The 15840-nt window shown below is 36.1% G+C and overlaps 1 protein-coding gene across 1 annotated transcript; it reads left to right on the forward strand.

The window, feature by feature from the left end:
• The first annotated feature begins 3964 nt into the window (after positions 1 to 3964).
• Positions 3965 to 15558, forward strand: npm1a (nucleophosmin 1a). The gene is made up of 11 exons (XM_042499957.1): positions 3965 to 4121; positions 6078 to 6157; positions 7759 to 7878; positions 8148 to 8241; positions 8397 to 8512; positions 9987 to 10048; positions 11919 to 11988; positions 12076 to 12147; positions 12946 to 13050; positions 13205 to 13279; positions 14353 to 15558. Exons 1-11 carry the CDS (start codon positions 4073 to 4075, stop codon positions 14401 to 14403), a joined length of 894 nt encoding a protein of 297 aa, XP_042355891.1. The 5' UTR covers positions 3965 to 4072; the 3' UTR covers positions 14404 to 15558.
• The last annotated feature ends 282 nt before the right edge of the window (positions 15559 to 15840 follow it).

The following is a 15840-nucleotide window of genomic DNA, read 5'->3' on the forward strand; positions in this document are numbered from 1 at the left end:
GGATAAAGATCCAACTTTCCTTCACGTAGACGTCTTTTGAAATACTGTGCATTAAATATGTTAAAGCTAAAACATTCCTTTTTTACTCTGCCAACTCCACCCGCTAATGACTGCAAAAATATTTTTAAACTTGATTTTAAACACTTAAAATAATCTTTTTGTCCTTGCACTTTTGCATTTTTTAATGGTGATTTTTTAATTGAATCATTTTGTAATTAATGTTGCCTTTTACATCTTTCTCTTTGTAATTTCACTGTAGGTCTCTATCCTTTAAAATGTTTTATATTTTATTGCGCTGTAAACCCCTTTAAATTGCCATTTATGAAATGTACACAAGTAAAGCTGCTTTGCCTTGCCTACAGCGTCTTCAGGTTAGGCCTATAAATTTGATCAGACTGACAATGTATACATAGATATGTGCTTTTCAGGTAATAAATTACTGACACAAATATTTATAAAATTTACACATGAGAAATAATAAATAAATCCTAATTTAATAATCCACATTGTCCTTACTGCAACAACCACTGCAAGTTTTGATCACCTGGGCTGAAGTATTGTGTTTTGCCCATTCAGCATCTGGGGAAAAATTCTTCAGTCATCACCGTGTGTGCACTTTCCACTTCCCCCAAATCACATATTTCATAATCATTTTTTCTCCCATCTGCTATCTTTAGTGGTGAAGAAGAATTACAGTTCTAAGATGAGTCACTGAAAGCAAGCAAACCACTGAGTGGAATAACTGCGACTGAGCTGTGTGCTCTACACATTGTGGTCCAGTGGGTGGCGCCGTTTCTTTTCTACACATCTTGTTGCTTTTCTGTTAGAGGTGTATTTTTTGCAGGAAGAAAAAAGTAAAAAATATAATAAAAAGGGGAGAGCACTGAAATGAACTCTTTAACCCCTCGACTGGGATCAGTTTTCTTGTGCTGCGTAAGGATGCCTTTAAAACCTCAGAAACAACAAAAACTTTTAACAAAAAAAGAAACTGAAAACATATAATGAGCACCCTGCAAGAAGAGTCACTTAAACTGCGGTTGAAAAAATAAAATGGGGGGGGGGTAATCTGAAAATCTAATAATCTTCATTAGTTTATTAATCTTATTTTTTTTTCCAGAAAATAGATTTTTATTCTCTTAATTCTGTATTTAAAATGGTGATACAGAAAAAAGTTCAATATATATATTTTTTTACTTTTATTTTTTCTTTTCTATATGTCTTGTTAAACTGCGTGTCACCCTCTTCTAATGTTTTTAAAATCTGCTAAGGTACTGAAGGGTTCAATGATGACGAAATAATGAGAGTTCATTTTGGAAAAGGCAAGGCCAAATCATTTATAAGACAGACACTGAGAAATTTATGACAGACCTGAGCTGTGTCCCAATTCAGGGTCTGTATCCTTCGGAGGACACAGCCTACACGCTCTAAGGAGGCGACTCCTGTTGTATCAAAATTGATTCAAGCTATAAAAAAATATAGAAGCATAACAGACAGTTATGGCATGGCAGCCATACAAGATCATTCCAAAAGATAAGTCAGCATGGCGACCAACCAAAAACACATGACAGATTTCAAGAAAATAAAAACACTCTATATGTTTTGTGAGAGGCAAGAGAGATGAGCCAGAGATAGAGAGAAAAACACAACACCAACATGAAAAATAAAAATGGGACTTACTTTTTGTAGATCTTGCTCGGCGGTGATAGTTCAGTCTGCAGGGACTTGACATGGAAACTGGAGGATGGTGCCTTTGAGCAAGGCACTAAAGCTTTAATTGCTTGGAACTCTGACTATGTTTCAGCTCCATCAGTCTGACATCTCTCTAGAACTAATGCATGTCTGTAGGTCCTTTGTGTGCATGTGTGCGGGTGTGTATGTGTGTAATAAATAATAACAACAGAGTACAATATTCAATATTGACAATATTGTATCTGAACTAATAGATCCAAGTTGATAGACAACAGATAGTCATGGCAGGGCGGTCGTGACAGATAATCAAACCACCCAAACACAACAAAAATCGCCACCTAAGCATTATGAGGTTCTATCCGACCATTTTTGTCAAAAGTATTGTTCTTATTCTATTATATCTTATTAACACAATGTTAGGTGTTTCGTAAAATATGTATGTGTGTATATGTATATGTATATGCAATATGTATTTGGAGATTTTTTATTGAGAAAAGAAAAAAAGGTTTGTATAATTTTTTCTATTTGGAATGCAAAACTTTGAAGCTCAATATCCCAAAAACTGCTCAGAAAGCAGAGAGAAACTCTAATTCTAAGATGGCAAAATGTGAATGACACTTAAATCTCACAGCAGATAGAGAAGATATGGAGAGATAGTCAGGGCACGGCAGTTATATACAGATAAAAACGGATGAGGAATAGAGATAGACAGAGAGATAGAGAGGTAAAACCAGAGATAAGGCATAGTTACAGACATGAGAAATGGATAGTCATGACACGGCGGACACGATCAATAATCAAACAGATCGGTCGGCACGACAGCCAACCAAAACCACAACACAGACTTAAAAGAAAGTAAAAATGGCCCTTACTATTCGTAGATCAAGTTTGCTCGGTCAAGTGTGTGAACCAGAGGTAGCAGACTGGAGTCCAGAAGTCCAGCATGGACCATGTAGACCATGTAGCATGGACCAGTGTGGACTGGTAGAAAGACAAAGAATAAGGAGATATAGAGGGATAGTCGTGGCACAGGGGACAAAAACACAATATAGACATAAGGCCCATTCGCACAGGACTATTATTATCTAGGGACCTCATGTTATGTTGAAATCACCCCCCCCCACATCTGTTTTTCCTGGTGCAGCATCGCATCAGTGGTACTGATCTTACTAAAAACAGTTTCAAATTGTCCAAAATATACTAGTTTTCCAATCACAAAGAAACAATTTTCACTACGGCATGATATTATAGGTTCAAATACATCAGTAATACATCTAAAAGAAAAAATAATACTGCCTTTTTTAACCGCAATAATGGCATCGACAATGTTGGAAGTTTTCTGAAATACTCACCAAATGAGAAGGACTCCTTTAGAATGTTAACGGTCCAGAAAGTTCCACCAACTGAAAGGTTCACCTAGTTTATGTTCAGAAAGTTCCAGAAAGTTATCGGTCGAAACGTTCAAAATGTGGCGGTTCACAGCATGCTCATGACACAGTAGGCACCGCGGGGTCAGTCTGAGTTACTGGGCAGTTTACATTTGTCCCAGAAAAAAAACACACATCTGGATATAAATGTATCCAGACGGTCTAAACACAGCCCAATTGTCAACGTCCATTTTTACGCTAAATTAGGACCAAGTCAGACCAGATATATGAGCTTAAACAAGATTTAAGTGATAAGTGAGATGCTGCAATGCTCTCTTTCCCTAAAAGATAACCTAGTGGATTCAATTTTAACCCTCTGAAACCTAGAGTGACATCATTTTTGTTGTGCTGTTTTCACACCCCTTTTATAAGTATTTAAACCTTTCAACCTTTCATTTTTGTCATTTCCTTGTTGTTTTTTAACTTTCTTTTCTTCCCATTGTAAATGTAATTTTTAAATTAAATTAAATTTAATTTAATTTTAATAATTTTCAGGTTATTATTTTGCTTTGTTATTGTTTTTTAATTGTTGTTTTTTAAATATTTTTTGGCTCATTTTTTCGGTCATTGTTCATTGCCTTCTTCTCGTGCTATTTTAAGAAATCAAGATAATTTGCTCAGGTTCCAAAGGACTAAGATACAGCCTAGGCCTAGTATATTTTGCTATTTTGTTGTTTATTTATTTATTTATTGCTGTTGTTTTTCTTTGCCCTTTTTCCTCCCTTAAAACCGTTTCTATTACCTGCACCCTGTTGTTACTATTCCGCAACACTAGGCAGCGGTAGGCAGCTATACACGTTTCGCGAGTCGCAATTAAATCAGAGAAGAAGAGAAAGAGGAAAGCGAAGAAGAGAGGAGGCGGAATAGCACGTTAGTCAGTGGGTTAGTAGAAGTTAGTAGTTGGTTGTTCCTCCACTGCAGACAAGCAGCAAGTTGTCAGCTTTTAATCCCTAAAAATGAACGGCATTGACGAGGAAACAATGGCGCCACAGAACTTCCTTTACGGTGAGCTAACTTCCGCGTGTCTTCTTTGACTTCAATGTGTTTATTTGAAGTAACGTTACGTGTCCTCATGTTTGACTGCTGATTAGAGAAAACGAGTAAACGTAGCTGCGTGTGCTCCTATAATGGAAGGTATTGGTCTTATTTTCATATCAAAATATTTAAAGTAAGTAAATAAGCTATAAGTTTTGTAGAGATATGTTGTCAGGAGGGTGAGAGCGAGTTGAACAGCGCGGGTTCACATCAGGCTGCAGACATACACGTGTTTGACTACCAACATGGCGGCGCTCATGTTTGGCGAACTATTAATAATTTAAACTTTTTCCTTTCCACTTGAGGTTTGAATTGTCTTATAGTTTCACTTATGAACTATAGATTTTATTAATTGCTCACTGTTGGCCAAATTTTGACATGACAGCTTTAGCTCGCCGGTAAAACCACCTCAACGTGGGTTCAATCACATGTGGACCTGTTCACTCCCTCCGCTTCATTCATAGGCTAATGTGACGTTGGCTAGACCCACTTAACTTCCAATTAGGTAATTTCTTTTCCTTTTTATTTTTTGGATCTTTCGTAGAAAACACTTTAGGATGTTTTATTTTCCTGGTTCGACTAATAAAGATAAGTCACACTAAGAGTGTTTCCTCGGATCATGTGTAGCTCTCCGTCCTGTTACCCAGACTAACCGATCCTCGTGGGATTAAAACGATATTTAGACATGATTTCAGTGTAGTCTGCAGACACATATGCTGAATTTAACAGAGATTTGGGGGGGGGGGGTAAAGTAGTATGTAAGTTAAAAATATACATATTTGTACAAAGACCAACATAGATATACATAAGAAAGAATAACAATAAGGATATACACAATATGTGTCACATTATAAATATAGCCTACATTCAAGTTGGAAAAATAAGTTAAGAATAACAGTCCTGAAAAATTGCTGCATTGCTATACTACACATAGTAGTTATAATTATTAGTAATATTGTTTAATGTTCTTATCATTATAATTGTTATAGTATATTGTTTATAATAAAATGTTAGCCTGTATCTTATGTTGTTAAACTACTACAGTTATGTTGTTGCACTATACTATGTATTGTGTTATTTGACACTTTAACTGTAGCATTCCCATACTGTATCAAAATGTACCATATTGTTCTATATTATGTTAATATGATACACTGAGTCTTGCGCTTTATTCAATCATTAAAACAAGAGAAAACTGAGCACCTATCTTAATCATACGTAGACTTGTTGTGCTCTTGTGAAGTTTTTTTTTTTTAAATTCTATTCTTACTTATGTACCTCTTATTATGTATCTGTTACTTTCTGTGTCTGGATGCCGCACAAGGAAACTGCTGTCGATCCATGTTTCAAAGGGTCAAAGGTGTCTTAAATCTTACTTTCTTTTTTCATGTGATATATGTGATAATAATTTTATTCCAGTAATTAGGAATACCATATCACTTTGAGAATAGTATTCTAGCTAGGAGAATTCTGTAAAATCTTAACTTTATGGTTAAACGTCTTCATAACTATATTCTCAATGACTGCACTCAGAAGTATATTTAAATATTTATCTCCTGTTGTGCTGTAGGTCGAAACATTCATTACAAAGTACCACTGTTAAATTTTAGTTGTGTCAGTTTGAACTTTGTAGTTTTAAGTGGAATTATTTGAATTGTCTGTCCCACATTTGGTGTATTCCCCCATGCCAAGGCCATGTGGAAATATTCATCAGTAGTGTGCAAAGCTCCCTCTTGTGTGCATTTGGAATATAGCACTTTACAAATGATTTTGCGATGAAGGTAGAGCGTCCTTCAATGAGGTCACCTCCCTCACTTTTTTTCTCAACACAAATGACAAACCATTCTGACTGAGATATCAGAAACTGCTGATGTGGGGGCACTTAGTCTATAATGTTGGAATTTTAATTTGAAATCTTGTCATCAGGTTGTGTGCTGGAAGCTGGAAAGGAGGTGGTGTTCAATCCTGAGGATGACGACTTTGAGCATCAGCTAGATCTACGGATGGTAAGTACACTGAGATCTGAGGTGTTTAAAACAGGGCTCGTACTTCTCCATTTCTCTGCTGATCACCATTTTTGATGATTCTGAAACCACTTTTCACGATGTATGGTTTCTTCTTTGTTTAATATTGAAAAAGAAATTTTACAGTTTGATACAGTTAGAGATGTCTCATTGCATGGCCATTGCACCCACTGTGCACAAAGGTTTGCAAACAAGTTAACTGAAGAAAACATTGCTTAAAAAAGTGTGTCAGTTACATTCAGTCTCTTTATCAAAAATAATTACTATATTCATTGATATAATTACATACCTTAGCTTAAAACACAATCTGAGTCTTAACTCAATGCTCCACCAGCAAAGTCAGTGTTTAGCTTTTTTACCTGACAGTAGTTTTCAGGCACAAACATCTTAATTTACACTCATTATCAGAATAGCCGTGAACTTTTGTTTCTCACATTCAGTTTGCTGAATCGGTCAGTATCCAAAGAAAAAAAATCCAGTGATGCATTTATAAGTATCTTTTCTGGTGTCACAAAGAGCTCAGAAAGAAATGATGGATTATCAGTATTAAGCCTCTAAGTGGACCTCATATGCCAAAAATGGTGTCAAACAAGTAGAAACCCCAGGCTTGGCATTTTCTTATACCCAAACATGAGACCTATGAAATATGTATATTAACACCAGTTCTGATGCATGTGCATAATTTGGTGAGTTTTTGTGTATGTTAAAGCTCTCAAAAACTCAATTCATTTGCAAAAAAAGAAAGAAAACTAGGGGTCAAGTAAACATTTTGATTATATTATATTGTATTCTAATAAATATTTTTAGTCTGTTTTCTGTTTTCATGTCTGCAAATATGTTGAAATTGCAACTGTGTTGAAAGAATCTGAATAAACCTGCCTTTCCTGAAGCTCTTAGATTTATTTGTACATAATTATTTTCTTTGGAAGACCAACATATTATTCTACCCCTACACTTAGATTCATCTTTCTGAGTTCTGTGTGAGAAGCACAGAAATACGGAAAGGGAACGATAGCAGACTGACTTTGTAAAAAATAAATAAATCATCAAAAATCCTAAGAGTGTAAAAGTACAGGGCACAGACACAGCTTTTGCATTCTGCATTAGCTAATGCAGTATTTGGTGCTACGCCCCTGCCGGTGATTATATGTTTTTATCCCTCCCTGAGATTTTTTATTTAAAACAAAATTGAAGAAAATCTCTGCACACCTGATTGTGTCAGAGGTGCGTCAGAGGAGCAATCTAACAGGACTTCATGTGCTGGTGATTTCTTAAAAACTCCCTTAAAAGGACTGAGCTTCTTCTCTGTATGGCTCTGGACCATTTATTAGTTCACAGTTTCGGACAGGCACTGTGGAAACTTGGGCTACATTAGCAAGTGGGCTGTACGCCAATATTGATAGTAAAACTAAGACAGAAAAAAAACACAGACACACACACATACACACACAGAAAGAACACTTGTCCTTTCTGTGTACACAGCTCTGCTTTATAGTCAATTTTTTTTCAGTGTTACCTGTGTGTATGCCCTTATTTTGGTGGAATAGAGGTATTACAGTCAACTGCTGCCTTGTCCCCTGTAGGCCTGTGTGGACCCCAGTACGAAGGATGAACTTCACATGGTGGAAGTCGAAGGACAAGACACGGAGGGGCAGAAAATCAAGGCAGCACTGGTCTCACTAAAGCCCTCCACCCTTCCAAGTGTAAGTAAATTTATTCCGTTCTGTGTTTAGGTAGAGATGTTCTAACAAAGTGTCTTCTCAGTGTTTCGACCCACACAAGTGTAAGGCTGTATCAGTTGATCATGCTACTAATTTTCTAATGAACTTTTCATTCTTGTAATGGCTGCTCTATATAACTCAAATATTAACAACCATTAACATCTTAAAACTGTGGAACTCCAAATCCTCAGAATGCACCACAACACTGTAAAACATGGAGGTGTGTGTGTTAATGTGAGTGTTTGTTGCAGGTGTGTCTCGGTGGTTTCACAATCACACCTCCAGCAGTTTTTCGTCTGAAAGCAGGTGCCGGTCCGATCCACATCAGTGGGCAACATCTTGTCAGTGAGTATTTCTCACAAGATCATAGACGTTTTAAGTGTTCCGGGGCATATTCTCAGTTTCTGATTATTGAGGTTTTTTTTTTTTTTAAACACAGCATATCCTTGTCTTTGGTTGTCGTTTAAATCTATTGTGACATTTCTAAATTGTTCCCAAAGTGATGGAGGCCGATCAGGCATTTGAAGAATATGACGAAGATGACGAAGAAGAGGAGGAGGAAGATGTCAAAACATCAAAGAAAAGGCCTGCCACGTCCCCGGCTCTCAAGTCTCAGGTTTGTTTTATTTCAGTGTTCATTTAAAAGGGAAACATCATATTAATGAACATTAGAATGAAATACAAATGTAAAATTACCAGAGTTAGCAGGACTGCTAATTAGGGCCAGAGCACCAACCGGTGCAAGGACCCTCTTGGAATGCAAATGAATCGCATTTTTGGAGGTCTAAACATACTCAAAAACTCATGAATCTTGGTACACATGTCTGGCCTGGTGAAAAATTTAGTATTTTGGTGTTTTTGGTTAGCACCCCCTAGCGTATAGCCCCAATGGCTGGTTTCACCTACAATTACAAAATTTGGTACACTTATGTATCATGCCCACATGCACAAAAAAGCCTCTTGGACCCACCCCCCAAACCCATGAGGAAGTCGGCCATTTTGAATTTTGTGCTCATTTTCGCCTCCTGTTTTTGCCATCTTGTCCTACATAATTAATTTGATAATTAATAATTAATCTGATCGACTTCAAATGTGGTGTGTCCATTCTCAAGCCCTCGGTGATTAAAATTTATCACAGGTCTGCATAAAGCTTTTACGGTTTTCCCATGGCTTGGCATACCGTTTTGATGTCTCACCATAAAACAGAAAAATTGTTGTAACTTTGGTGTACATTGTCCAATCTGCCTGAGACTTCATAGGTTTGATAAGGGTCCCGCCCTGAACACATCTGTATGTGAATATTCATTAGCCATGATGGCGCCACCTTGTGGCCACAGGAAATACTGGGGTTTTTTTTTAATACTTTTGTGAACTTGCCTCACACAATTAATTGGATCCAGTTGAAATTCTGTCTGTATAATGTTAAAACCTTTCCTATTGAAAGTCATCATCAAAGGAACTTTTACGGTATTCCCGCAACGGGCATTGAATTTTGATGTTTCGCAACAAAACAGGACATTGTTCTAACTTTGGTGTTCATTGTCCGATCTGCCTGAAACCTCATAGGTTTTATAAGGGTTCCACCCTGAACGCATCTATATGACAATATTCACTAGTTGTAATAGCGCCATCTCCTATAACGTGGAATTTGTGTCCCCTCCACTGTCACCTAGTGACCGCTGAAAGTACTACACCGTGTCAAATAGCTCATTCCAGGGTCCAAACTCTCTGCATACATTATCTGACTTTCACAGAAATGAACGACCGCTTTAGCTGGAGTCCCACCAGTACCCCGACATACGTGGGGGTGTGAGGGCCCTGTCATTGCTGCTTGCAGCTTTAATTTACATCTGTAGTTCCTTAGCAGATAACAGACGAAAGAAAGAAAGAATAGGGTGAAGAGGGAAGGACAATAAAGATAATACAACAATTTATACACAGGGTGAAAGTGCAGTAACACCAGCAATGTAAACTGTATAGTGCAAAGTGCCATTTCTATGTGTAAAGTGCACGTCCTTCAATTTTTGAAATAGTCATTTAAATCTGTCTAAAATTCCAGTGACTATAACTGAGGTTTTGCTTCCTTACAGAAAAAAATGAAAATGGAAATGGATGACGATGACGATGAGGAGGATGAAGATGACGATGATGAGTGAGTCTCAGGCTCTACACACACAATTACAGACCGTTCCTATTTTTATAAATACACACTAATACAAATTCAGTGGAAACGTTCTAAGGTTGGACCGCAGTAGCAAGATTTGATCTTTACACCCGATTAAATTAAGGTTTAACTTTAAATCACATTGCACCTAACTTTAAAAGCAGCCTCAAATTACGGAAGGTTACATTTAAACCTGTCAACCTCTATTAAACGTTTGCTTCATACCTAATTGAAGTTATTCTGTTGCACTAAAACTTTAAATCTTAACTTTGAACTACCTGAGGAGGTTTAACTTTTTGAAATGGATTTAGTAAACTATCAAGTTCCTCAGAGAGGTTAAGGCTCAGACGCAACTCAATAAGTTTTATGATGCTGTTGAATTTCTCTCAAGATACCAGTTCAGCAAGGAAACTGTTATTGAGCTAAACATGAAGATTAAACCAACTGTCAAACACAGCAGTGAAAGAAAATAAAAGTAAAAGCAGAGTGCTAGTTGCTGTTAGGCAATGTCTTTATTTCTTTGCTGTGCTGTTGTCCATTTTTTTAACCATTTATTTTTGGGGGGCCATATTGCTTCATTAATTCAGCCCATTAGTCTTTTAAAGGAGGCTTAATTCGAGGTTCTCTACTGAGCCACAACATCAAGCTAATTGACTTTTTTAGCTCTCAAATGATTTAAGATTTTGTCAAGGAATACAGAGCAGCCAAAAGAGGAACTAGTAAGCGCACATCCAGTTAAAATCCATACAGGTGCAGGACCAAAAAAGATACTAGCTGCATAAAAATATAAAAAGGTTTGCACACTGTTAAGATCCCAATGAGCAAATTTTTATTGTTTTCACAAGGCAACATTTTGATCTACAATATCTATTCAGGCAAAAAAAATTGCCTGAATTCAATAAAAAAAATGGCCCATTTGGAGCTTAAAAGTGTGCTGACCTTTTTCTACTTCTATGTAAGGAATACAGAGCAGCCAAAAGAAAATCTCCTCACTCTCTATAATTTCATATTTACTAGTTCTCAACAACATGCACGTTTATTTTAAATTTGGGTATGCAAGCATTTCCATACTGTTCAAACTATTTAATTTTCATTCATGTCAATAAACTTTGATTTACTAAGCAAAGAGTTTTAAAATGTGCTGTAGAGCTCTACCAGATTTTACACATTTTAAACCTAGTTTTGCTGAACTCTGATTTAGAGTAAATGTTAGACGAAATGAATACTTATTGATTTAACCCAGCCTGAGATCTAAAGCTTTTCTGTTTATTCTCTGTGAAACAAATGCAGATTAAAGCAGAATTGAAATTATTGTCATCTTTTCTTTTTTCTTTTTCTTTTTTTTTTTCAAAAAGGGTTTTCTCTTTCATCAGCTCTATGTTGGCCGATGTTTAATACTTGCCATTAAAGTAGCTTGGAAACTACAGATACTACAAACTACAAATATCTTACCAGAAAATGACTGACTAGAATATTACTTAAATAAAAGTCTTAAGAATCTGAAATTCACTCTACTTTAGTGTTAAAAGTAATTGTATTATATTAAAAGTACTTAAGTATTGAAAGTAAAAGTTACAAGTCAATGCTATAAATAAAGCTATAAAAAAGCGAGCAGTCAGAATCTTAAGAAATATAACATTAACTTCCTTGTTACATGTACACCACCTTAAATAAGAAGCATACATTGCATTTAAAGGACAAACGTCACTTTTGATAATATATTATCCGGTGTTTGACCTCAAAATGATTCGTATCAATTCTAAATGTAATTGTGAACCATGCTTAAACATTTTGGGATTTGGATGGTCTACTGTTTATATGATTTTTTTGATTTTTTATCTTTTAAAAAAAAATGTAGGGATGATGATGATGAAGATGATGATGAAGACGACGACGAGGAAAGTGAGGAAGAAGAGTCTCCTGTCAAGGCAAGTACCGACTTGATGCAGCAGTGTCAGTTCCAGCTGGATGAACTTGCAGTCCCTTTCTCACTAACAGCTGTTTATTTGTTACAGGCAAAGCCAACACCGTCCAAACAAGCTCAGAATGGCAAGAGTCCCAAACCCAACACTCCAGCCAAAAAGCAGGTAACAGTCATTTTCATAAACTGGACCTGAACGCCACGTGGGCACTTCATTCAGCCATTGTTGCATGCAGTCAGTATATTAACCCTTAGGGCCCTCTTTAATATTTGACACACTCTTATCACGCTGCGCACAAAATGTGCTTTTCAAAATAAAGCTTTAAAAATTACATTAAAACATTACATAACATTAAAATTATGTTCTACTTCATTGAGGGCAATTTTTTAACCAACATTAGTCCTAATCATAAATATCAAATACTCATTAATTTGCAGAATGTTAGCCCTTTTAAATGCACTAGCAGAAGTAGCATATATGTTGTATTGTATGTATTTCCTCCACATGCCAAATATGGTTAAAAAAAATGACCTCATCAGGTGGGAAATAGTACAAATTTCAAGGCAAAAGCCCAGAATGGCACTGAAAAAATACAATCCGTGTTTTTATGCTTTGATGGCTGTGGAATCACACACTGCAGTATGAATGGGTTTCAATGGAGCATTTTTGCACTTAACAGTCTGTAAGGTAACAATTTAGTTTCCACAGTGTGTTTTAGACTTATTGTAGGAGCTGAGCATGAAATGCCAGGATTAAACAAAAATACGCAATCTTACCAAAATGTATGCCATATGCATGAACACAGCAAAAAATGATCAAAAAACAGGAAGAATGAAAAATGCGCCATACAGCCCCTAAGGGTTAATATTTTCAAAATCTTAAGTGCCTTCTCTTATCCAATTTCTCCGAATGTTAAAATTGTCTCTTGAAAAAAAATTGTATATGAATATCATTTTCTTGTAGGAGAAGACCCCTAAAGGTGACAAGTCCGCCAAAACTCCACCAACTCCCAAATCAACTGCAACGATCCCTGAGATAAAAGCCAAGCTGCTGGAGGTGGTGAAGAAGGTAGGTGTCCTCGGAGGTCCTTTTTAAAACAATTTGTTTCACTATTGTCAATTTTACTGTTTTTTTTTTTTTGTTTGTTTGTTTTTTTCTAACCTGAAAGAGTGACACATGACTTAAGACATGAATTTGCTCATTTGTACTTTCCATTTTACAGGGAGTACAGTTACCTAAAACTCAGCCCAAGTTTGAGAACTTTATGAAGAACGGTCACAGAATCTCAGACGCCAAGGTACAGTACAAATTTATAATGCCTGTCAGTGTCGTATACCTGTTCTTGTCTGGAATTATCATGGACATTTTTTTCTAGTTCTTTGGCCATAAAAAGTTGAATTAAACTAAAGAAAAACATGTTAATGGTATACTATGGACCAGTGAAAGTAAAAACCAGTTCCAGATTCACTCCTATTCGGCATTTCGCCTTCTTATACCTGCATTCTTTAAGTACCTTGTACCTTTCCCTTAACAGCAGTTTTGTTATTATTATTTTTTAATAAATAGTCCTTAGTAATGTTGACAAAATTAATTAGTAGAAAAGGAAAATAATAAGTAAGTAAATAAGTAAAAAGGCATGCACAACCAGTGACCAACTTACTACTTTAAACCCATTTTTATAGATTTGCTTTTATATGATGTCGTCTATTAATTTGCCTTTTAGGTTTCAACTTTTCATGCAGTCTGATGTTTGCAGTGTTTGCAGATTTTATTTTGTTATTGTATTTTTATAATATGTATTTGCTTCCAGTCTTTTTTAAATTTAAGTCGTGTCTGACCTTAGTTTAGTGTTTTCGTTTGGCTTCTATTGTAATATTTCCGCTGGGGTTTCTTGCCTATTCTTTGCTTTGTCATCACACTTTGTAAACTGTTTTTAATTGTGATATATAATTGAAGTTATTATTAGTATTCGTGTTTGTATTAGTATTCATATTAATATTAGTATTATTATTGTTATTAGAATAGCTAGAATAGTCTAGTAAGTTCAGAAAATAACATAATTTTACTTAAAACAGCCTTTAAAACCAAAAGATGGATGTTGAACATATAATGTCCAAGATGGTTTAGTTTCATATCATATCACTGTATTGCCCAGCCAAAAAAAGGGTAAAAAGCATCAAAGTCTAAATTTCTTGCAATAAAATGTAATAAAATTGCAGTTAAAAAAAATATTGATTTAAAAAATAAAGTTCTCAGTTGGTTTTAATTCTCCTTTTCTAATAGACAAACTTTGTCCCTGTCACATATTTTAGCCATTGTGTTAACAGATTTATCATAATAACTTTTTTTAATATTTATTTTTTTCCGTAGGTCATAACAGAGCTGTGGAAGTGGAGACAGTCGATGATGGATGCCAAATAACACTCTGTGAATTTTATTAACTCTTTTTATGACTTGTTTATACCCATAGCACCTCTCAAACCCTCCAAAGCCAAACTCAGTGCCTCACACTTGTCATAAATTCTGATCTGATCCAGCTGCACCTGCCCTCCTGCTTTAAGAGACTAGATGGAGCGAGTGGTGCACGCTGGTGTCCTCCCTCATCCATCAGCCTCTCATTAGGGCAGAGAAATGATAACGGTTTGTTGAATAAACCCCGGGAGAACCAGCACACAAATTAGCATCTTTGTAAATGTGTAAATAAAATTCTCACAGGATTGTTGGCACCAGAGTGTGGAGGATATCTTTGTGATTTATAGATACAGTAAAGGTTCATTTGGCCTCATGCAGGAACAATAATCAGATGGTTACACACTCTAAAGTTACATTCAAGACCAACAACAACGCACAATGAGCCAATAGAACTTCAGCTAATGTTGGCCATGATGACATCTTTTGTCAGTTTTGGTTAAAGCAGATGTTTTGGCTTACAACAGCAATGATGATCAATATTTTAATTTAGTCCAGTAATGTGTTAGTATTGTCCAACATGAATATAAAAACCTGCACTTTGTGAAATGTTTTGAATGTTTCTGCTTTGTGAGATTTTTAAGGTCGAGCTCCCATGACGACAAACCGTCCGTGATCAATCAACCATTTGGTATTTAGCAACTGCATTTACGTTTTAAAGTTTAGAACGCAGCACATTTCAGCTTTGAGTGGCCTAAGTGGAGCTTGGTCCGTTGAGGTTCTTTGTATTGTCTTGACTACTAGCCAGTAGGCCGAAGGTTAAGAACTTGCTCTGTGAATGACTGAATGCATGAAGGAATTTGCAAAATGAGTTTTTTGTGGTTGTTGTTTTTTTTTTTTATCAAGGAGTTCCTTATGACTTTCCAAACAAAGATTTACAGATGTTCTCTGAACAGAATTCCCACCTGCACTCTATAGTTTAAGGCCATGAATTCTGTGCTCATATGACCAGTTAAAGTAATTAAAAATCTTAAGTGTTGATGCACGAGGCTGTTAAGACGCATCATTCCATGTTCTCGAGAAACACGTCTCTGTATGTCTTAAAACACACTGTGGGTTTGAATGGACTATACCAAGATTGATTAAATAAAAAGAAATACTGTGGAAGTGTTGCCATTCTGTTTCTCTAAAGTGTGTGTGTGTGTGTGTGTGTGTGTGTGTGTGTGTGTGTTGTGTGTGTGTGTGTGTGTGTGTGTGTGTGTGTGTGTGTGTGTGTGTGTGTTGTGTGTGTGTGTGTGTGTGTGTGTGTGTGTGTGTGTGTGTACACATGGACCTGAAAATATTTTGCAATCACATTTTCCAGGCCTGGAAAAGTCACTGACTTTTAATGTGTGTAATGACATTGTAACCATAATCATTAGTGGATAACGTTCCACGTAATGTAAGATA

Source organism: Plectropomus leopardus, chromosome 13 (assembly GCF_008729295.1).
Source record: "Plectropomus leopardus isolate mb chromosome 13, YSFRI_Pleo_2.0, whole genome shotgun sequence".
In the NCBI taxonomy this organism is placed as follows: Eukaryota; Metazoa; Chordata; class Actinopteri; order Perciformes; family Serranidae; genus Plectropomus; species Plectropomus leopardus.